We start from the raw sequence: 21,819 nt of genomic DNA on the forward strand, positions 1-21,819 counted from the left end.
TCCAGCTGTACAGAAAAGGGGGAATCCTAAGGAAGGAGTGTGATGACAGTGTAGGAAGATGAAGAGCTAACATTAGACTGTGGAAACCTAAAGGGAAGCAACCACAAGAAAATTCCTACAGTAATCTTGGCACACACCATGAAGGAAAGAGAATAATTTTGTCTAATGTTCTGGAAGCAGTTGGCAATTGGTCCTCCAACCTCAAGTTGTTCAAATCACATTTGTCATGGGTCCTTATAAACAGTAGGACCTGCAAGTAGAACTAAACACTGTCCAGGTTTTAGTGTGCAGGTTACTGTGTCCTACCAACAACACCAGCTGAACTCCTGTAATTCTTAAAATCCATTCTCTGAACTCTAGGAAAGGATCTTTACAGGGCTCTATCCAGGCCCTGTATTTCACGATTTTGGCTGAAGAATGTAGAACACTTCTTCCACCTTGCAAATCACACAAAGAAGGGCCTGGTTTCTCAGTAAAGTCTCTGAAAGGAAATTTTCTGTCCCTTTCATTCTGTGTAAAATTTACCACATGCATAAAAGCAGACTGTGTCACAATATTTGCAGTTTTCATAATGACCCCGTCACAGTGGACTCCTGCCCAAAAAACCTAGAAATACTTAACCCTTGCTGCCCAGAATCACAGAAAAAAGCAAATTTGTTTTCTTACCTCTAAATTGTAGAGCACTCTGAATGTGGACATGCCTGGAGCAAAAGATCTGAAAAGGCTTTCTAGTATTGAACTGGCACTGGGCTGATGTTGGTGTTTTGAAGACAAGGATGGGGATTTTGAGGACTGAGAACTGGATTCTGAAAGCAGTGTTTTCTAGGAGGAAAAAGCCACAGAAGAAATATTTTGAGACTCCTCTGTTTTGCTGTAATTGGGAATCCATTTCTTACAACCCCTGTAATAACCCTCTCATCTCTGGCTGTTTGGAAATAAGTCAGTAATGAACACTGACTTAACATGAACATTATTTTGCTGTAGTTTCAAACCCTCTGTGTATAATAATCTGACAAGGAATTTAAGGAACCTGGCAGTAAAATCCTTTGTGTAGCTCACCATGATCAGTTATTTAATCCATACCTTCCTTCCCAGGGAATCAAGCTGATCAAGAGCCTCCTGAATAGCTGGGTCAGTGGGAATCAGGAGCAGAAGTTTCCTCACTCGCAGCGTTATCCTGAAAAGAAATCACAAGTTACATATACAAAACAAGGGCTCAGCCACACTGGCCTGGTGGATGCCTGCACACAGTGGAATATTCAAACTGGGCACTGGGAGCAATTCTTTAACATTTAGTAACCATTTAACCTGCTTACCTTGGCTCCTCCAGGTTGGCAAGCTGGTAAAGCATATCAAACACATTACACACGAGAGCCATGACGACTCCAGGGAGGGATTTCTCCTGAGAATTGAGCAGAAATACAAAGGTCTTTTTCTCACTTCTCTGTTACAAGTAAATTTAACAGAGCTCTTCACTGAAGCAAATGGCCCAGGTGCCAACCTGACCCACAGAAACCCCAGCTACTTTCTAGGCTGAGACAACATTTACATAATTTCATTTCCCTTTCAACAGTCAATTTTTGAAGTCAGCTGTTATGACAAGCAAAATACAAAGCAGATCAAGAGTGCTCTGAACATGCCAGTTGAACTTCTTAGTTTACTTTCATACTGCAACTTTTTAGTAGTGAAAATGTGGAAATCTCTACCCTCAACAAATACACAGTCTCAAAAATAAATCAAATGGGTCCTATTTGTTTAAAAATCCCTCCAGAGATTAATAAACACCAAGCAGGCTACCATAGGTGACAGAACACAGATTATAAAACCCAACCTCCTTGCACAAGGCAGTTGTGTGCTTAGATAATTTGGTTCAATGGCAGCTTGAAAGCAAAACCAGATTACTAAAGACAGGAAGATCTTACTGGAGCTCCTACTCTCTCCCTCATCTATCCCTGCTTCAGGAAAAATCTGAGGGAAGGTTTCAGGTCATTTTCTGCTGTACCTGTTCCATTGCATAGGATGAACTAAATACACTGCTGCTGTTGCTGGAGCTGGTTGAGGAATCTGCAGAGCTCCCTGATGGCGTCCCACTTCCTGATGTTTTTACTGTAAGGATTTGTTCATCAGAGAAGCCCAGCTGGTGGAGTAGTTTCTGATCTTTGTTTACTGTTAGCTGCAAGAAAATATTTATTGTTTAGTTCTAGAAAAGACTCAATCATAAAGAAGGGGAATTCTTTGTAGTTAACATACCAGGCTGTCATTGGCAAATATCTGTATATTTTCCACAGGTGAATTCAACATCTTTGCTATCTTCCACCTGACACTTCCTACAGTTTCATTGCTATGAGCCTGTGAAATTAAAACAACACTGCTTCAGTAAGTCTGCTCGAGCAGTAAATGCCAAGAAAAATTAAAATCTTCTGAAAGAGTCTTCCTGCATGGGGTGGTAAAAGTATTGTTCATAAGAGTGTCAGGATAGGACAGCACAGAAATGCTCCAACACCCACAGTGAGCAAAAAACTGATTTTTCCCATCCTGGAATTTAATGACAAAAATACATTTGATCCACAAACACTTTTATATACATATTTTTAACATTTTCAAGAAGAATTTTCAAGTTGACTGGAATCTTTATAACCATCTTACTCTATTCAGTCCAGGCATAAAACCCACCAAGAGTGGCTACATAACCAACAGTCCATGGCACACACCAGCTGGGCATACCTACCTCTATGGTGAAGGTATCTTTGGTAGACTCATATGTAACATTAAGGGTTAAAAGATGTCCATGGAAAGAGGCACCATGAGGTAGAATAGTTCGGGGAACAGAGTAAAGGTCCTAGAGGAAGAGAAGGATGACAGTGAACATCACTCTTGAAAACAAAGACATTTCTGTGATGGTGGGTAACTAGGATTGCATGTTTAATAACTTTTACTGGTTTTTAATAAAATTGGAAGTTGTTTTCTTAGCCTTGCCTAGTAGGAAATTACACATCTTACCTCTATTGTTATCACATAACGCTCTGCCAACAGCAGCAGTCTCTCAATTATTACAAGTTTGGTTGACCTAAAGATAAACATTGAAAACAAGAGTAACTTGTCTCGCAGATTCATTTCCAACGCCCACGGGTAACTACCATGAATTGTCTGGTTTTGAAGGCACCTCCTTAAACTTGGAGTTAATTCAGCAGAAATGAACTAGGAAAAGAGGCTCATGTTGTACTGCTTGAGATGTTGCCAGCTTCAGAGGAAGATTGGTGTTTCTAAAGGTCCCACCCTATGCTCTTATATTTAAGTTACTCATATATTCAGGTATGATTAAATTAAGCTCGAGGTTAAAAAAACAACCTTTTCTCTCCTAATTTAAGAAGAAACACACCTAAATCCCATTGCCTCAGAAATATTACATGATTAATAGGCTGGTAATAACCTGTGGGGTTTTTTGTTTTGGTTGGTTGGTTTTGGGGGGCTTGAGGTAGGGTTTTTTTTTTGGTTTGACCCGTTGTTTTGAGGTTTTTTAATGTCTGCTTGGCTTTGGTTTTCTTTGTTTCCTTGTTGTTTTGTTTTTAAACACAGTTTTTAAAAAAATTTCTGGAACTCCTATTGCACAGCAGTTGGAATATTCAGCTGAGGAACCACCAGAATGTACAACTACCAACTACTGAGAATTTTAATTAACACTCAAAATCTTGTGGGAAGCAGCTGGGAGCAAATGTCTACTGTCATATTTATTCCTTGAGAGACTGGCCTACCTGTAAGGAGACTGAACTGATGTTGCCACTGTAGGCATGGCAGTTGCTGTGAGCATTTTTGTAGCTCTGGTAACAGCGTGTGTTAATGTTGGACCGCCGAGCGCAGAGCTGGCTGCCTGCAACAAGAGCAGAGCAAGAGACAGTCAGGATGTCCTGGAAAGCTCAGAGGACAAAAAATATTTGTGGAAAGAATTTTTTTCATTAAATTGAACTATCATAGACAAGTATTCTTATTCTAAGAAACAGAACCAAAAAGATGTAGGCATGAGAATAATTAAAATTTGTCCTTTACCTCTAATCGTGTGTAGCAATCAGCAATGAACTTCTTGTGCAGTGAAACTGAATCCTAAAGATAAAATGTATAAATTAATTAGAACTTACACTGAAATCATGGGAGCTACTCATAAACTGACAGAAGCCAACAAATCACACAGCTGAACATGCAGAGTACCAAGACTTTATGAATATCAAAGCACAATTATGTACAAATATATGCCTACCTTTTTCAATCTGGGAGTTAGATTAATATAGCTGTAATTTATTATCAGTTGAATAGCTTCATTGGCAATTTCTTCATCTGGTGACTCCATTGCAATCTTCCAAATGAAATCCATTCCTATTAACTCCAGTTTTTCTACGCTCTACACAAGGAAGAACAACAGTGAAACATGACTGGATTTCTTACACAAGAACCACAGGGACAAAAGTGTTGGAAAAGCACATTTTCATTAAAACTTAAAAATTTTATTTTCCAACATGCTGCCAAACTTTGGCATAGTGCAAAGTTAAACCAACTGCTGCAGATTTGTGTATTTATACAAGAAAAAAAATTGTTTACTGATGGATAAACAAGTTCCAAAGAACAATCTCAGTCAAGCCAACTGAAAAATTAAAAAAATTAAAAGCATGGAGAAATTTAATCTAGAATGGAATTAGTTTCAAAAAAGTCAACATGGTATCTAACCACACAATAAACCATCACAAAACCTGCTATGATACTTGGCAAAAAATTCTGCATTTGAAGTAAGTTCTCTGTGATAAAGATCTAAAATGCCTACACAAAACTACTTAACATATAACCATTAATTTAACAAAACCACTGAAGGATCAGAGTTAAAAATTATAGTAGGTTGGAATTTAAATATGTTAAGTCTAACTCCCATGCAAAGAAGAAAAACAAAAAATAATTTCAAAAAAGACTCTCCCTGCTAGGGAGAAGAAAAAATTGCACACTAGAATCCATGATTATTTAAAAAAAATAGTTCAGCCCTTCCTCCTGCAAAGTTTTACAAGCTACAAACCAGCTTCCAGCTTTCAATTGCTGAATTTTAACTGCTGAAGTTGTCAAAATTTTAGCTTCAGAATTTAACAATGTTAATGCTACAAGGACAATCTGGACCTTAATACAAACATGACCATGTCAAACAGCTGCTACCCAATCCTTGTCTCACCTCCTCCTGTCCCTAAGAGGACACAGGAACAAAGTTGCCAGAGCACACTCACCAGCTGAGTTCCTTGCCTCTTCAGTCGATGGTCACACAGGTTCACATTTTCAAAGAATGTCTTAAATAAACTAAAACCTGAAAGTGAAAAATGGTGCAGATTTTTTAAGCTGGTCAGACTTTGTTTCTTTGTTTAAAAAGTAAAGTTATCAAATACAGGAGATGAACTTTTCCCTCTTTAACTAATAAAGCTCAAAATGATAGACCCCTTTATTGCACTGATTTGTAGAACTGGTTAGATGTTTGATTTGAAGGCTTAGGAAGCAAATTTCTGGTCTATTTTTTCTTACCATTCATAGTAATTTCATATGATTCCAGTTTAAGAATTTTCTCTTTGAAGAGCTGTTGCTGCACATCACTCTCCAGATCATGCTGCCCTTTTGTAAACCACTCAAAGCACATCTGTGAATGAAAGGCAGACATAATTTTTACCCCATTGTCACATCAAATATTTTAGTTTTATACAGCAAACTATGTCAGATACCACAGTAACTCATCTTGCAAAAGTTTTATCTACAGCAAGAGGTTCAAAATCTCATCTGCTGGTAACCTCACATGTTATGGAGGCTGCATTGCAGTTTTATGGTACCTGACAGTCATCTTTCACCTAAATAATGAATGTATCCTTGTGTCTGCACCAACCTCCAGGTACCCCTTTTCAAACCAGCATCTTCAACTCATCTCCCAGCCAATGTCCCTCTTCCAGTCAAATTTTGTCAATTGTTAACAAAAAATGTTAAAAGTTTGTCAATGTTAAAAAAGCATCCTGGCCATGAGTGAACTCCTAACAGTGGCTGCTGCAGCCTACACAAAGCATAAAATGCATGACTAGTATGTGTTTGCTACTCACACTCCACATGTCTCAACAAACACACATGCTGCCCATGATCATTAAAATTCCTTCTGCAACCACAGAAACCAACTTTTCAAGTTTTTCTTACCTCTCGATCCAACTCACAAACATCTTGGCCAGTTACAAGGCATTCCCAGATCTCCCTGGCACGATTCCAGCCCAAATAAAGGGTGGCTTCTTGCAGAAAAAATGCCAAAAATTTTAGATGTGCCTCCAAATACTGAGAAAGAGGAAACAAAATTCAAGCTTAAGACTTTCCTTTATGAAACAAGTACTCCGAGCATTTTTTTTTTTGCAAATTTAGTTGTCAAACAGCAGTACACTTTGAAAAGCCTGGAAACTGAAACTGTTTTTGAGATTTATTTCTATTTTAAATCTTTGTGGGTACCTTTCTGAAAACAAACACTGAAGTCTCCTTGGATTTGCTCTTACTTTGCTGGTGGTGATATTATTTGACACTAAGTCAAAACTAGCGTGGAAAAAATAATTATCAAAGGATTAGCAACAAACTGCTATTTGTGTGTGTGGCTTCTATGTGCTAATTAGCAAATCTGTTGCAGGTATTAAGAGCTTCACAACACACTCAAGGGTATCATCTCCACCAGGAACTGAAGCTGGTGAAGAAGCTGGAAGCTGCACAGGCTTGGCAACAACAGATCCTAGGATGGGGAGATCTACTTTTTACCAGGTAGAGATTTTGCTAAGGAATTTTGTAATTTTGTGTAACGTTTACACAGCTTTCTTCTCTATAACAACAATGGTACAACAACTTCATATATAAGTAGTAGAGCTAGAACTAATTATTCACCAGTGAATTTCAAAAATGGAACAAGAAGGGAAAGAATTCCAGTACCTCCCGGTAAGTGTATCGGCCATCCACCAGTGTTGCTCCCACCAGCCCTCCTGGGCCTGCCACAGATGCAGCCAAACGGTGACAGGATATTAAGCTTCCTGTCACCAACTTCACTATTTCAAAGTTTTTCTTTAAATCTTGAATAATGCTCTTGGCAATAAAATAAAAGAGAGGAAAGATGGTTTTAACACGATAGTTAAACGGGGATGTGCGTACAGCAATTTGCTCTTCTACAGACACCAGGAGGAGTCATGTACCCCCACTCAGAGTCAGCTGTTCCCCTTGCAAACACCCAACCCCCCTGATGTTGGTGTTTTCAGCATGTGCTGAAACACAAGTGCAGCAGATTGCAAAGTCCCACACCTCCACACAGCCACTCTACAGCACACATGATTGCTGGTAGTTTAGTCTGTTTTCCCAGAGTCAATGTCAATTCAATTACAAAGCTGTTGGTCTAAACATTAGCCATTGTTCATTTCTTAACACAAACATGCCTGTTAATTATTCTACAAAAAGCTGAGAATAAAACAAATTAGTCCTGACACAGCAAACAGATTTATACATACACACACACACACACACTCAAAGGGACAGCACAGCACCTCTACTCCAACAGTTTGTTTATGCTACATCACTGAAGTACTTTTTAAATTGTTTATTAGCTATTTTTTTTTTCTAAATTCAAACTTCCATGTTTGGCTGAGATACACAGACAGAACAAAAGCTTCGACAATCTTGTCAGCATAGAGCCTTACCTTGTCTTGTTTTTGGTAAGTTTGCTTAATGAATGAACGCGTGATTTCGTGGAGCTGACGCAGGGCTGGCACCACCCACACAAACTGAGGATTATTGTGCTGGGACGACTGGTAGCAGGAAAGGTAAAAACAATTACACATGTGGTATGTGCTCAACAACAGATTAACCTTCCTCTCAGACTTCTGGAAGCCTAATGATATCTGTTAAGGCTGCTGTTTCAAAAGAACAGCTATCACCTCTGCTGGTTTCAGGTACTTGTTCCTGCTCTCTTTTCAAACACACTCAAAGTGCTCTTCTTCACTCTCTACAACAAGTTCCTTGATACACACATATGCCATTTTGCTATCCCTATGATGAAGCCCAAAGTGCCAGCTCCTTGCTAGAGAACATGCAAATTAAGTGGCGAAAAAGAGCTCAGTTGCACCAGGGAGAGATGATAACCACCACCTTCCCCAATTAAGGGAGATGAAACAGGTCTAAAAGGGCAAATCCAGTCAAATGACGTTACTTACTGCTAAAGGAAGAGCAACAGAAGAAAGCATTTCAAATACTAGTGAGGCTTAAGAGACAAGAAATTTCTGATTGGTGCTGCAAGCAGCTCCCTGATAGGAAGCAAAGGATACTTAAGCTGCATTTTGAAAGAGATCCTACAAAGAATAACCCTCCTACCTCATTTTTAGAACTGCTCATCACTTTTCTGGGAGGCTTCATTTTCTGTAAAGTTTGACCACACAGACCAGTACTGAGGTTGCTTGTTCAGAGAAGTGATGCCTGGTTTAAATACTGACAACACCCAAATACCACCTACACACTCAGAGAGGTTGAAGGAACCTAACCATAACAGAGCTCTCCACTGAAGACTCTCTCACAAATTGGAGGAAGCTGCCTTGACATTACATTCCCTCCCAGTTTATGTCTTCATTTCCCTAATGAAGGGAAATAAGAACACCGTGTATTTTAGAGCTCTGCTGTATATTTACCCCAATCCCTTCTAGTTTACAATCACAGCTTTTGTTAGTGTTTCCCACTGCAGCACCTCTGTAAAAGACCTTGCCAGAATATAATTAAAAGGAATGAGATTAGGAAAGCATAAGAGAAGATCCAAAAGAAAAAAAACCTACAACTTTCACAGACATTGAGAAGCTAAGATTTCAAATTCATATTTATGAACACAAACACACACACACACACAGAGAAGTGTGATCAGTATCAAGAACCAACATACTATACCTCCTAAACATCTAAAATACTCTACAGATGCTGCAACACAGACAAAACCTGTTTTACCATTAAAGAAATGAACAGTTAAGTACAAGCCTTTTTCTTTATTTACAGCATACTTCAGGCTGAAAAAAAAGAAGACAGGAGCATTCCTGCAGGCCTGAAGAAAAACTGCCTGCTATGTGAACAGTGCAGGAGAGAATATATGCAGTCTTTTAAGCCATGCACATCTCTGCTGCTGCCAGGAAACAGTACAGGCAGCTTTTGGAATGGCTTCTTTATGTTACAGGAAAAGAGTTAAGTATTTTACTAAAATACAAAACTACTATGACTGAAATATTCATTTGAATTTTGAGACTTAATGGTCATGCCAGAACACATGCTTTACTCAAAATAAACTAATCTAGGCTTTCACATGAAAGGGACAGTTAAAATACTGACATACCTTTACAGTGGTTCCATTTGCAAATTCTAACCTTGGGCCCATCCTGGTAGTTTCCCATAAACTGATCACTCCTTGTGCTGAAAATTTGCTTAAAACAAAGGCAAGAGACTTACTATGAGTCTCATGATCAACAAAGTGGCTCACACAAAGCCTACCCCTCTCGAGGACTCCCCAAGGTAAGAACTTACAGATGGGACACACAATTTGTGCATCTTGAAAGAAAAGGGCAACATCGAGGCTAGATAAGATTTCATTTTGGAAAAGATAAAATAATAAACCAACCCTCTTAATATCCTCTATGCATTTGATGATGTAGCTCCTTTTGATTGCCTCTTTCACTGCATAAGCATCACTGAGGATTGTCAGGTGCTCCTCCAAGGCCTGCTGGATAAGACTACACGGTAACGTTGGAAGATGAGCCAGCTCCCAAAGTACCTCCAGAACCTGCAGGAAGAAGAGCAAGGATAGTCAGGACCTAGGAAGTACAGAGGCTACTCTACATTTAATAAATCAAAAATCCAAAGGAAAGCCATCCACTTGCCTTGCCAGTGGTTGTTTCCACTCGTGCTTCTCGGCCAATGCGCCCAATGAGGCTCAGCAGCTTCTGCCTCACTCGGTCACTCTCTGTCTCCCAGCTCTGCACAGCAAAGAAATCAATGTTAGAGCATCTTGGCAGGTTGTTACATCTCAAGTGTACACAAAGGTATAACACACAATTGCTTAACTGCAGGAAAATCAAAATACAAACAAGTATGTTTCCACCATAAGTATTTCCTTATTTCTGTTGCTGGGAGTTACAGCACTAATTTACTCAGCTCTTTTTCAAATACCATTAGGGATTAAATATAATAATAAAATCTCACTTTAAGTCCCTTAGGACTGGCTACCTAATGTACTTAAAATCCAAGTCAATTAGCAATACAGTAGCAGATTAGGCTTCTGGGTTAACATAAAAGTTAGTAGTAAAATTTTACATTTTTACAGAAAATACAAATGTATTCAAGGTATTTGCTTTTCAGTAGGCTGGATGCACAAGTACATCTCATCAATTCTCTTCCTAAGGAATGTAAATTCATGTGAAAACTTACCTTTTGGATTAGAACAAATAAATGATTGAGCTGATCAGAGCTAAACTTCACAGCAGCTGCAGCAATAATGGTGTGTATGTTCTCAATCACAGTGGAGGATTGTCCTGACTGAAAAGGAAGAAAACACAAGAAAGTAGGACTTCAACCCAAACAAGGCAGAGAAAAACCTTCATGTAAGCATTATCCTACTACTCACATTAATGAGTGAGAATAGCAGCTTTTGACATGGTAGAAACACAAGCTCAGAGTAAACTGTCTGTGCCCCTGATTTCCCTGGCTGAGAAGTCTTTGGAAGTAATTCTAAAGCAGGAAACTGCAAGTCTGCCATCATTACAGAAGCTTCAAGCTGCTGCAGTGGCAGCAGTACAAACATCACCTTTTCTATTGCTTGGTGAGGTTCACGTGTGAGGTGTGGAATCTTTGAAACTCTTCCAGGCTTTACTCAAAAATGAGCAATACAAAATCTCCTCCCACATGCATGGGAGCACCATGGTAACAACAGACAGAGAGGGGGAGGAAGTATTGCTTTTTATTAAAGACTAAAAGTGAAGGAGCTAGAATCACATTTCAACTTTGCTAAGCATTAAAGACTTGCTACCATGCCACACAAACTGCAGACCTGACAGTGTTCAATGAGTTTAGTCTAAAATATCAACATTTGCACTGAGAAGAAAACCATTTCCTGCAGTGGAAGATTAGTTTCTTGTCAAAGTTTCCATGTGTCACTTACATAAACACTCAAACCACCTTCCCCACACAATAATAAATTGAATACCCTTAAAGTGAAGGCCAAAAGATGACTTGTCAGTCAATTATATGTCTGTACAGGAAGGTAAATGGGAATTCATACAGTTGGAGCCCACTGTCTTCAAAATCACACTCTGACTTTAAATCCATACCCTCACCCACAAACATTAATATCTTAGTTTGGTCTAGACAAATATTCCTGTCACCTGTTTCAGGCTGACAACCTCTTATGCCAAGTCAAATACTTTTGCAGTCCCTTAACACTTGTTGCAAAGAACTGAACTTCATCACAGGATTTAGCAGCTGTGATGCAAGAAATTGCCAGAACAATAGCTTTTACATGGTAAAGGAAGAAGTAGAATCAAGTCTTTGCATTAATTATACTGTTTAAATCTCAACACCTCCACATTGCAATAGAGATGTATAGATTATTTTAAAAAATCCCTTCATTTGAATGTTTGTTTGTAAGACAGTCTAAAAGCACCTGCCTAGTCTTGATTGCTTACCTGAATTTTCCAAATTTTAGTGAGCTCATCTAAAGATAATTTGCTGCCCAGCAGTTCAATAATTCCCTTTATACGATCACAGTATTGTGCTTGGTCTATATTACCTGTGAAACAAAGAAAAACAACTCAATTAATGTATCTCAAACAGTATTAGATACCTTAAATTTATATAAAAGAACTAATTATTTTAAAGGAGAGAACAAATCTATCTTCATTTGGATGGTCTTTACTGTTACAGACAAAGATCAGTACAAAGTAAAAGAACAAGGCTGTTTCTATTTTTATTTTGTTTTGCTTCATACATCTGATAGCACTCCTACAGAATGTTACTACTTGAGGAGAGAAACACCTCTTTTCTCTCTTTTTTAGAGGCTAACAATATACCAACTTTGAGTAAAAAAGCCCCAAGTACAGCAGAAGACAGATGTCAGGGTACTAGATGACAGAAGAGGACAGAATTTGCAGGATTTCACTTTATTTTGGAGACAACAAACACCTTGAACTCTTTGGTTAATAGTGCTCATTAAAGTGTATTGAAAGGGAGATAGGAGATTTTTAAATTTAAGCCATTCAAAGCATGTGCCAAAAGGCTTTGGGAGAGTTCTTACCTTCCAGAGCAATTGACAGGACTGAATTCTCCACGAGCCAATTCAGCAGTCGGTCTGTGTCTATTGCATTCTTCACTGACTTGGACACAGTGCTGTCTTCTATTAATTTTGTTACCTAAAAATTGCAAAATGTAAGATTTTTACAAAAAATTCCCACCTGCATCTCTCACACACAGAGTGAAATCTATTCAGAAAGGCTCATGATGAAGCTTAAGTGTGAATCCTGCAATATTTTGAGTACAGAATGTGTTTGGGATTTTTTGGGTTGGTTGTTTTTTGCGGGGTGTTGGTTTTTTAACTTTTTGGATTTGTTTTTTAATAAGCCAGAAACACCATGTCATCAGTCTCTGATGTAGCAGAATCTTATTCTCAGTCTGACATAGAAAAGCTGGCCTGCAATGCCAGGTATCTTTCTACAGATATGCCAGAAGTAGGTTATCTCAGGCTTCTGCTTGTTCCACTCAAATCAGTGTCCTACTTTTTATCCAATACTGAACTGATACAGGCTTCTCACTCGAGGGAGAAAAAGCACATTTCTGCTAAAATCTTCAAAAGCTGCACTTTTATAAATTCACCACGGATACACAGCATTTATGATTAAGAACCAAACAGCAATGAGGTTTAACATCTTAATATTCTCTTAAATAGAGAAGGAAAAAAGCGGCAAAGATGGATTCTGAAACACTATAGTGTCCACATACAACTGTAATAAATAAAAAATACTATATAAAATACTACAATTATGTAGTGCAATGACCTGATATAAGTGGACTAAGACATTGATATAGGTTTAAGTCCCATTTGGGTTTTTTCTGTTTCCTCTCAGTGAAAGAAGAAAAATGGGATATAGCTCAGGATGCTCAGCATTATCCCAGAGTGAATATTCAATGAATAGCATAGACCACTGCTTATAAATCAATCTAAAATTGCATTTCTTAGAACAGTGCACTTCTCAAACTCTGTCTAACTAGGAAGCCTTGCAGTGGCTACTAATGCTATAAACAACTCCTGTTATATTAACTTGTTTTGGTGTTTATTTTGAACCGAGCTTTTGCTAAGGCAACAGAACTTCCAAGGAGATATTGCGCCATCTCCTTTTTTTAAGGCTGTGGTTTCAGTGGCTTATTAACAACCCATCCTACCCAAACCCATGCTCGTGTGCACACACACAGCCAGACAAAAAGCCAACCTACTTCTTTGAGGGAATTCATTTTTGCACTGAAGTGGGGGGATTTCAACATGCGCAGCAGGATGTCCAGCCGCAAGTCATCGACCGCCGTGACCAGGTCAGGCTGGAAGCGCATACACAGCAGTTTGATCCCAGACAGCAGCTCAGGGATACTCACCAGTCTCTGTTTGAAACAAAACAACAAAAAAGGGACAAACAGAGGCATTGGTATCTTTGCTGTTCTGCTATGGATGTCAGTGACTCACAAAGAGTGGGTTTAGTGACCGAGCAGACTGGTTAATCGAAACACAGTACCTGGGACATATGTGGAAGTATTACTTGTACAGTAGAAATTTTAAGATAATGAAACCTCTGGTTAAAGCTTCAGATTTGGTAAATTGCTCTCCTTTGGTTCAACAACCTATGAATACTTTCTTATTTAAAATTAACAATTTATAACTAAGTAAAAAGTAAACACAATTTAATACAACTGAATGCCAAATTCAGGGTAATGCAGGAAGTAGCCACAAGTTACACAGAAACTTTACTACCAAATTCTCAGAAGCAAACATCTATTGCAACAGTAATATGAATTTAATAGACTGCAAGTCAGTAAATATCTTTGAGTCAGAGAAGTGAGCATTCAGCATGCTGCACAAGGGGACAAACAAAACCAAAAATTTGATAGCAGCAAAATACTTAAGAAAGGGTCATAAACCGGATATTTACTGAAAAGGGTATAGAATGGAATTGGATAAATGCTTTTTCATTATGTCATTCAGTCAGAATTCAGAACAGGCTGTATTCCTGCCAGTGAGAAGAAAGCTATTGTTCTAATTTACACTGACAGCATTTCCAAGACACGCAGGAAGTTCTTCCTAAATATTTAATATGTAAAACATTACCTTGTCTTTCAAGTCCTTCTCTTCTACATTCTGTACATATTTAATCATTTTATGAATGACTGGATCCAGCATGGGCTAAAGAACGTGAGAAAAGGCATGACAATCATTTTAATGCTTCCTGAAATCAATTGCATTACTCGAAAGACGTGACTGCAGCAAAAGGAAATACTTAGCTGAAAGCTCAACACTACCTCAGAGATAAAGCTACACCTACAACAAACATAAAGCATCACTACAACAAAGATAAAGCTATCCTATAGCTGTGTCCAGGAAACAAAAAAAGCAATTAGAGTAAGAACCCATTTCAGACAACTGTAATGCATGTTTGCAAAGAGAGACAGACCAAATGACCTCTAAAAACACATCAGTTATTAGGTGCATGTGCCTCTCTTACTCCCAGGGGCTTCTAAACTACATCCTCTTCAAATAAACTCTTTCAGTCACTCAGGTCAACAGGTTTTGGTGGTGAGGGCAGGAGTGAAGCCTGGAGTACGTTTGCACGTAAGAAGAGATCCTGGTGAATTTATTTTGCTGTACCACAATTTCTGCAGTGTAAACTCTCATATCCATGTCCTTGATCTCAACCAGAAAGTTAAACTGAAAGCAAAATTCATCCTTCAGGCTGGATTCTTTCCCACATGGCTTCTACTGCTGAAGCTTACTAATAGCAGTGGTAAAGCTTCTCACTGCTGCAGATGTAGATACATGACTACAGATAATTGCTTGGAAAATGAATCTGAACATTGTCTGAGCCCTTTACTCATCACCTCAGCATGCTCAAAATGGTTCTTGTACTTTCTGCAACGTGAGGTTTGAAGGCTTTTCAAATTAGTCACCAGTTTCACACCAACACAGTTGGAAATTAATTTTCAGTCCTCTTACAAGTCATAACAAAGACATTTTACCTGTACTACAGAAGAGTTAAGATACTCTGCACAAACTCCAAATGGCTGAACTAATGCAGAGATTGCCTGAAAAAAAGACAGCAAGTATTTAGGTGCATATTTAAGGAATCTTTCCATAGTTAGTAATCTATAGCTTAAAAGGCAAATAAAGGTGAAAAAGTGTAATTTATATTATGTATTTCCAGTCGCTTGCTATGATTGTTTTTGGAGTGCAAGTCCTTTACAACAACACATGGTTTAAGAAAGATTTACTCTATGGCACACAGTAGAGTATGTGCTAGATATTATATATGGCACACAGTATGTGTTATATATTTTTGTCTGAAATAAAAAATGCCTTCCCAGTTTTCACTAATCTTGGTCCTCTCATCACTCTGTTCAGTGTTCTCTGACAGATCCTGTTTCAGTTACAGAAATAAACAGACGGAAAGGAACATATCACATTTTGCTTGCTCTCTACAGCAATCAAAAGTGTGAATGCAAAATTTAAGGTTAAAGCCATATGGCAAATTTCTTTCCCAAAGCAATACGTGGGAGAAAGCTTTTGTAAATGTGTCATACACATGTCAAGATCTCTTCAATGCATGATTTTAAAGTGGTATCTATCGTCAAGAAATTAAATGTATAAGAGCATTTGTTTGCCAGTAAATACCATCAAAATCAGTTTCTTTTCACACTGGATCAAGAATTGTGGAACTGAGTGTGCAGCAGTGCAATCCAAGGCCCAAACTAGGTGACAATGACCCCGATTTCCTTCCTAAGCAAGCCGTTATTAATCATTAAACAAAGTCAAGTCAAAGTTTCTATTACAGAACTGGCATGTAAATCAAGGTTTTCCTCATTCTTCTGTCAAGCTCACATATGAACTTATCTCTATATAAAGCAGAAAATATCAATACCCAAAGAAAAGATGTTGAATTCCCTCCAAGTGGCATGTCACTGGAAGCAGACTGATTTTACACTGGGGGACAAGGTTCCAGATGACATAATTTTCCTTTAGCCTCCTCATGCTCCAAAGCTTGAAAGAATTGGAAGTCTCCTGAATATAGGCTAGGAAGCTAAAACTAACCAAGCTAGACTTCAGCACCAAAAATAGCTTAGCTCTGTTGAACCAGTCAGTTTTAAGACACTGCTCTTGAGTTTTTTAGGATTAGACACTGTCTGTCTTCCTAAGGATTTTTTCCTTTGAACAGTGATTTCTGTAATAAATGACAGAAGTCAATTTACTTGCAGTTAAATGCAGCTATGGGTGCAGTAAACAGAAAACCAGGGACATACTGGTGAACATACAAGAAAACTACTTTGATTGATGTCTAACCAGAAGGCTGAATGCTAGCAGAAAGGTACACTAATTTCTCTTCTTCTCTGTGAAGTCTTAATTGCTCTTCAGTCAGGATTCTTATGTACAACCTCATCTGACCTTCAGCCTGACAGCACTTCTCCAGGGCTCTGTGGGAGTGTTGCTCTGGTACCAAAGAAAAGGTAAAAGCACTGCCAAAAGGGACACTGCTACTTCTACATGAAAGGTAAAATGGAAAGGGAGAAGTCTCATGACAAGAGATGGACTTACCCCAAGTTCAATATCTTCAGAATTGAGTTTGGACTGAATTGCTGAAAATCCACCCAACTCTGCAAACTGAAATAAAATAATCAGTATTACACAGTGACCTACAGTATTTTATCCTTTAAATAAGAGATTATAGAAAACACTCCACTCTCAGTTCCTGAGATGCCAACAAATGTCCTTTACCTTGGAGCATCCCATCCAAACAAAGCTTTATATTTTCTTGGGAATGCAGAGGCACACTGTGGAATGCAATGCAATTATACATGGCAGCAGGGTTTAAGCATCAAGCTAGAAACACTGTCCTGAGTAAAAATGGACAGAGGGAAGAAAGGCAGACCACAAACAGCAACAGCTGACTGGACTGGCCCTTCTGCTTAGGGGACCTTTGATTGCAGCCTCACCTGGGCTCTCAAATTCCTCCAGTCATAGATGCCATGTTAGGGTAAAGGTGCTCAAGGGAGAAGGCAGCAACTCAACAAGCTACATTTTATAAGGCAGGATTAAAATCTCAAACTAATTTTTTTGAGGTTGCCTGAAAAGTGAGGAGTGATTTCCGAAGACCAATGGATTCAAGTGACAAACAGCAATTCTGGTTTACATTTACCTACCCTGTTTACCAGATCCACCAGCCAGCCATGAGGTTCCTTGAACAATAAGAACAGGAACAAATTAGCAGCTGCAACATCAATGCTAAACATTTGTCTTCTGAAAAAGACATGTGGGCAGACACATTCAGCCCATTAACCCACACCTCAAATGGATGCAGCATTACACAAATGTTTGTACATTACAGTGTTTGTAACAGCTCCTGTATTAAGTGTAGCTGGAGCTCTGGTTGGTCCTCATGAGCATCATCCCGTTTTGGACTCTGCCTGACATCACTGCCCATGTGCTGTGGCAACAGATCACATTGTGGCTGCTGACTCACAGGCAACTGTATTTATAGCACTGTAGCAGTGTGGAACATTACTTTCCCAAAGCAGCGGATGTAGAATTTTCTTTCTACAGCCATAAACTTGTTTCCTGAAGGAGAAATCAACTCCACTGATGCTGTTTGGACCCACCCATCTGGAACAACTGTGACAAGACAGTGCAAACCTCAAAAAACTGCCTCCTTGCCAGTGTGTTTGAGTTGAAGATATTTTATCCTTGGCTGTCAGAAAAGCCTGAGTTCTCTACTAGAACTGGACACTTGGAGTTATCCTGGTCATTTCACTCTCAAGAACCAAACAGATGTCAGTCCTTAAATACACAGATCCACCTGTTGTGTGCTTCATGTGTAAAGCAAAATACAGATTGCTCTGCTACTTTAGACATGAAAGTTCACCCATTTCTAAATGTAGCCTCTAACAGAGAATTGGAACAATTTGAGACCACAAATTAATGTCTACAGATGAACATACACTCCACATCTATTTGCAGTTATTCTTGGTGACGTATTTAAACTTTGTCTTACAAAAAATAATCTTATCTGAGACAAAGACATCCACCCTAAAATTAGTTTTTAGGGCACGGCCATGCTTACCTTCTGAAAAGTGGATATGGGTGAGACAGCATGCATGTTCCCCTCTCCAAAGACTTCTGCCCAGTTTCTCTGGCACACCTTCATTCGATTCTTGAAATGATATTCATTGTCGGGATTAAATGCCTTCAAAGAAAAGCCCATGGCAATGAACAGGTGCCTTATGCCAGCTTCAAAACTTATCTTGATAATATTTGACCATTTCAGCTGAGCATTCTCCTGGCTGACAGTTAAAGATCTAGCAAAAAATAAAGCTGAATACAAGCCCCCTGCTCCTGTCTCTCAGTTCTCAACATATAAAGCATTTTGAAGCCTTTATTCTGTACAGACAATTATCCAATAACCGTGTGAGCCAGAGGTCCATAAAACAGAGAAGTGAACTCAAAATAAACAGCAAAAGTGACAAAAATATATATTTTTTAAACTGCTAGTTTTCAGAAGTTTTTAACAGCATCCACTCCTTTGAATTGCATACTGGATGTAAAATATCTGCAGCAAGCAATGGCTGCAGATTTTAAGACAATGAACTACAACTTAAACAGTTGGAGAAAGCATCAGCTGCATAAATACAAAATGCCAAATACCCAGATATTAGAAACTGCATCAGAGGGTCAAGTACCATTGTAAGCACACCAAGCAGGCCCACTGGGATAGGATCTTGTTTTACTCTCTCTGCAACCAGGTCCACCAGCAGCATGAGCATGTTGTAGATTCCTTCATGGATTTCAGTTCCCCACTTGTGAACAGCACTGGATGTCAACAGCTAACAAGGAAAAAAAAAGGAACTTTTTTAAAGTTGGAGCACAATCACAAACAAGGACAAATTTATCAACTCCTGAGACTGTTTTTTCAGAAGAAACGTTTTCTTGGAATGCAATCATCACTGTCTGGTGTGTTTCTCAGATGTTCTTTCTGCACTAATGGCTTAAGAGTTAACTCAATTTGTAATTTTGTGGAAGAACACCTTAAATCACAGTTTATGACAGAAAATAAAATCTATCAAAGTGTTTTCCACTTGCATGCACTAGGAGAGATCGTAACCTTTGCAAAGAACAGCTACAATGAAATGAATCTGTTTGCAGATTGAACACACAACCATTACATCTTGAAACAGGCAGCCATAAAGCTGCACTGATTCAGCTGAGGTAACCACTTACCAATTCACACTTTTTGAGCAGCTTCTATTGGAAAGTAAAGCACATGTACCAAGAGAAAGAGGTATTTAATGCTGCTCCCACCTACTGAAACATGTTCTTTAAATCTGGTTTCATAGTTGTTTATAAAGGAAACTTGACTACCATCTGCAAATTTCATTTAATTTCTGCTGTGTCTGAACAGAAGCAGATAAAAGACTTAATAGTTTAAATGCAATCACTTTTTGTACCATTAATAGAGTTTCTTGTAAATATTTCAGCAAATTGTAATTCAGCACATCCTGAACTTAGATTTCTACAGATTATCCTTCTGGAGGAACAATCTACATTGTTTATTTCATATGCAAAAACCACAAAGTGATATAAAACTATTGTATGTAAGATCAGTACTCTGATAATTAAATGAAAAAAAAAATCCCTTAAATTTCTGCCTTCTTAAATGAAGTTATATTCTCAGTATTTTAACACTAGGACAAAGTAACTTTTTAAAGGGTATGTATGTGTTTTTATAGATATTGTCTAAATACTGGGCAGGAAATTTAGGCAGTACCTAAAGTGGATGGAATAGTGGGAAGTCAATTAGTTTGGGAAGCTCTATAGAGCAAATTCACAACAGCCCAGAGAAACACAGGGCATTGAAAACTGAGGTGAAAGACAAAATTCGGAATGGATTATGAAAAGAATTTAGCAACCCTCTGAAGAAATAACAGAAACAATAGTTAATGAAAATCTGACATGAACTTGCCACCAGTGGCCATATCCAAGGGTCTTTAAACCTCTCTTTGGGCTCTGTGCTCTTCATTTAAGAGGAGGAAAAAAAAAAAAAAAAAAAAGCTAAGTGCTGAAGTTGGCCAGAGTTACAGAATTGGGAACTTGTATGATTTAAATTTAATTTCTATGATTTTAATCTAGGAAAATATTTTGAGTGTGATTTTAATCTAACAACCCATTCAGTATTTGCCTGAAGTCTGGATTACAAAACACTATTTCCACCATAAACAACACAAAGAAACATTGAACTGGCCTACTGTACCTACTTACCTTTTTAAATGCTTCAGGCATGCATCTGTCCATAAACCTCTTGCAATTCTCATCAGAATCAGAAAGACCTTTACAGAAAAGAGAGTGCTATTTAACAGTATTTTAAAAAATTTACTTCTTAAGATGATCTCGGAGACCTTGCTGCAAATTTGAGGTAACACCAACCCAAACTAGCAGTAGTAAAAGTGCTACTGTTCTTTCATAATTAGCATGCTTTTAAAGCCAGAAAAAACATGACTTGAGAGAACCTGCCTTTCAGAACTAAGAATTAATTTCCCAATACCTTTTACAGGTTTTTCAAGCATTATTAGCACCATAAGTAACTTGCAAACTTCAGAGTTTACAATTCATCCTACTGATGCTTCACAGCCTCGCACCAAAACTAAAGCACAGCCTTTTAACACAGATTGGAAACAGAGAAGCAAACCAGAACCACTTAATAACTTCTATTCTTCCAAGAGATTACAACATTCCTTTAGTCTGCCATCAGGCATGACTGAAAATCTATCTTGTACTCTCATTATACACCAGTTTTTGGGTGTGGTGCCTCCATAACACTCTTAGCCCCAGCCAGAGTACTGAATAAGAAGAGTCAAAATCAGATCTCGTGCAATATAAGCACTTCACCAGGGAAAAGCAACCACTTATACAAGAATGGTACAGCAGGGATTGAGATGACAGCTTGCTTTATGAATGGAAAATAACCAGCACAAGAAAAAAAAAAAAGTCAGTAATTTAGCTCTGAAAATATGTAATTCCCACAATTATTAGAACATAAATAAACATGTGTGCCACTTTTTGAAAAAAACTTAAGTAAACAAATGACTTTAAAGAGAAAGAAAAGAGATCAATGATGTTCTCACAGCATTGGGTAGAACAGTTCACTGCTAAACACTTTCCCAGAGATGTGATTGTTGTGTAGGGTGCAAGTAAACAGCAGCAAGATTCAAGTGAAATACCCAGCTGCCCAACATTCTATCTGTGACACCCTCTGAGCAGATAATCTGTGCAACTGTGAAAGGGAACTTACCCAGTCTGGCCAGGTAGGTGGATGCAATTAGGCACTTGCCTAGAGACTCCTCCCTCTTGTAGGGTATGGACCAGTGATCTGTCAAAACTCTGCTCTCCAGCTCATACAAGTTGGTTGTTGGAAACTCAATCCCTTCACCAGAGCAATTCCCATTCTCATCATTTTTCTGCAGGTGGAAAAAAAAAAAAGTTCAAGT

General features: G+C 38.4%; 1 protein-coding gene across 6 annotated transcripts in view; it reads right to left on the reverse strand.

The window, feature by feature from the left end:
• USP24 (ubiquitin specific peptidase 24) overlaps nt 1-21,819 on the reverse strand; it is a 61,398-nt gene that overhangs the window by 27,152 nt on the left and 12,427 nt on the right. For all 6 annotated transcript variants that reach the window (XR_010366585.1, XR_010366584.1, XM_064428965.1 and 3 more), the window contains exons 2-30: nt 21,624-21,789; nt 20,594-20,661; nt 19,018-19,161; nt 18,402-18,524; nt 17,485-17,520; nt 16,880-16,945; nt 15,310-15,375; nt 14,405-14,479; nt 13,525-13,683; nt 12,332-12,446; nt 11,724-11,827; nt 10,471-10,578; nt 9,924-10,019; nt 9,665-9,826; nt 7,716-7,823; nt 6,961-7,110; nt 6,196-6,327; nt 5,545-5,656; nt 5,256-5,332; nt 4,253-4,393; nt 4,045-4,098; nt 3,753-3,868; nt 3,001-3,067; nt 2,729-2,839; nt 2,251-2,349; nt 2,003-2,173; nt 1,317-1,402; nt 1,084-1,177; nt 667-822 (exon numbers count right to left, since the gene is read on the reverse strand). Coding sequence is in view for 4 of the 6 variants with exons in the window: in XM_064428965.1 (XP_064285035.1) it covers nt 667-822; nt 1,084-1,177; nt 1,317-1,402; nt 2,003-2,173; nt 2,251-2,349; nt 2,729-2,839; nt 3,001-3,067; nt 3,753-3,868; nt 4,045-4,098; nt 4,253-4,393; nt 5,256-5,332; nt 5,545-5,656; nt 6,196-6,327; nt 6,961-7,110; nt 7,716-7,823; nt 9,665-9,826; nt 9,924-10,019; nt 10,471-10,578; nt 11,724-11,827; nt 12,332-12,446; nt 13,525-13,683; nt 14,405-14,479; nt 15,310-15,375; nt 16,880-16,945; nt 17,485-17,520; nt 18,402-18,524; nt 19,018-19,161; nt 20,594-20,661; nt 21,624-21,789 (3,162 nt within the window). In the remaining 2 variants the exon portion in view is untranslated. The remainder of the gene's footprint in view (nt 1-666; nt 823-1,083; nt 1,178-1,316; nt 1,403-2,002; nt 2,174-2,250; nt 2,350-2,728; nt 2,840-3,000; nt 3,068-3,752; nt 3,869-4,044; nt 4,099-4,252; nt 4,394-5,255; nt 5,333-5,544; nt 5,657-6,195; nt 6,328-6,960; nt 7,111-7,715; nt 7,824-9,664; nt 9,827-9,923; nt 10,020-10,470; nt 10,579-11,723; nt 11,828-12,331; nt 12,447-13,524; nt 13,684-14,404; nt 14,480-15,309; nt 15,376-16,879; nt 16,946-17,484; nt 17,521-18,401; nt 18,525-19,017; nt 19,162-20,593; nt 20,662-21,623; nt 21,790-21,819) is intronic.

This window comes from Passer domesticus, chromosome 7 (genome assembly GCF_036417665.1).
Source record: "Passer domesticus isolate bPasDom1 chromosome 7, bPasDom1.hap1, whole genome shotgun sequence".
Taxonomy (NCBI): Eukaryota; Metazoa; Chordata; class Aves; order Passeriformes; family Passeridae; genus Passer; species Passer domesticus.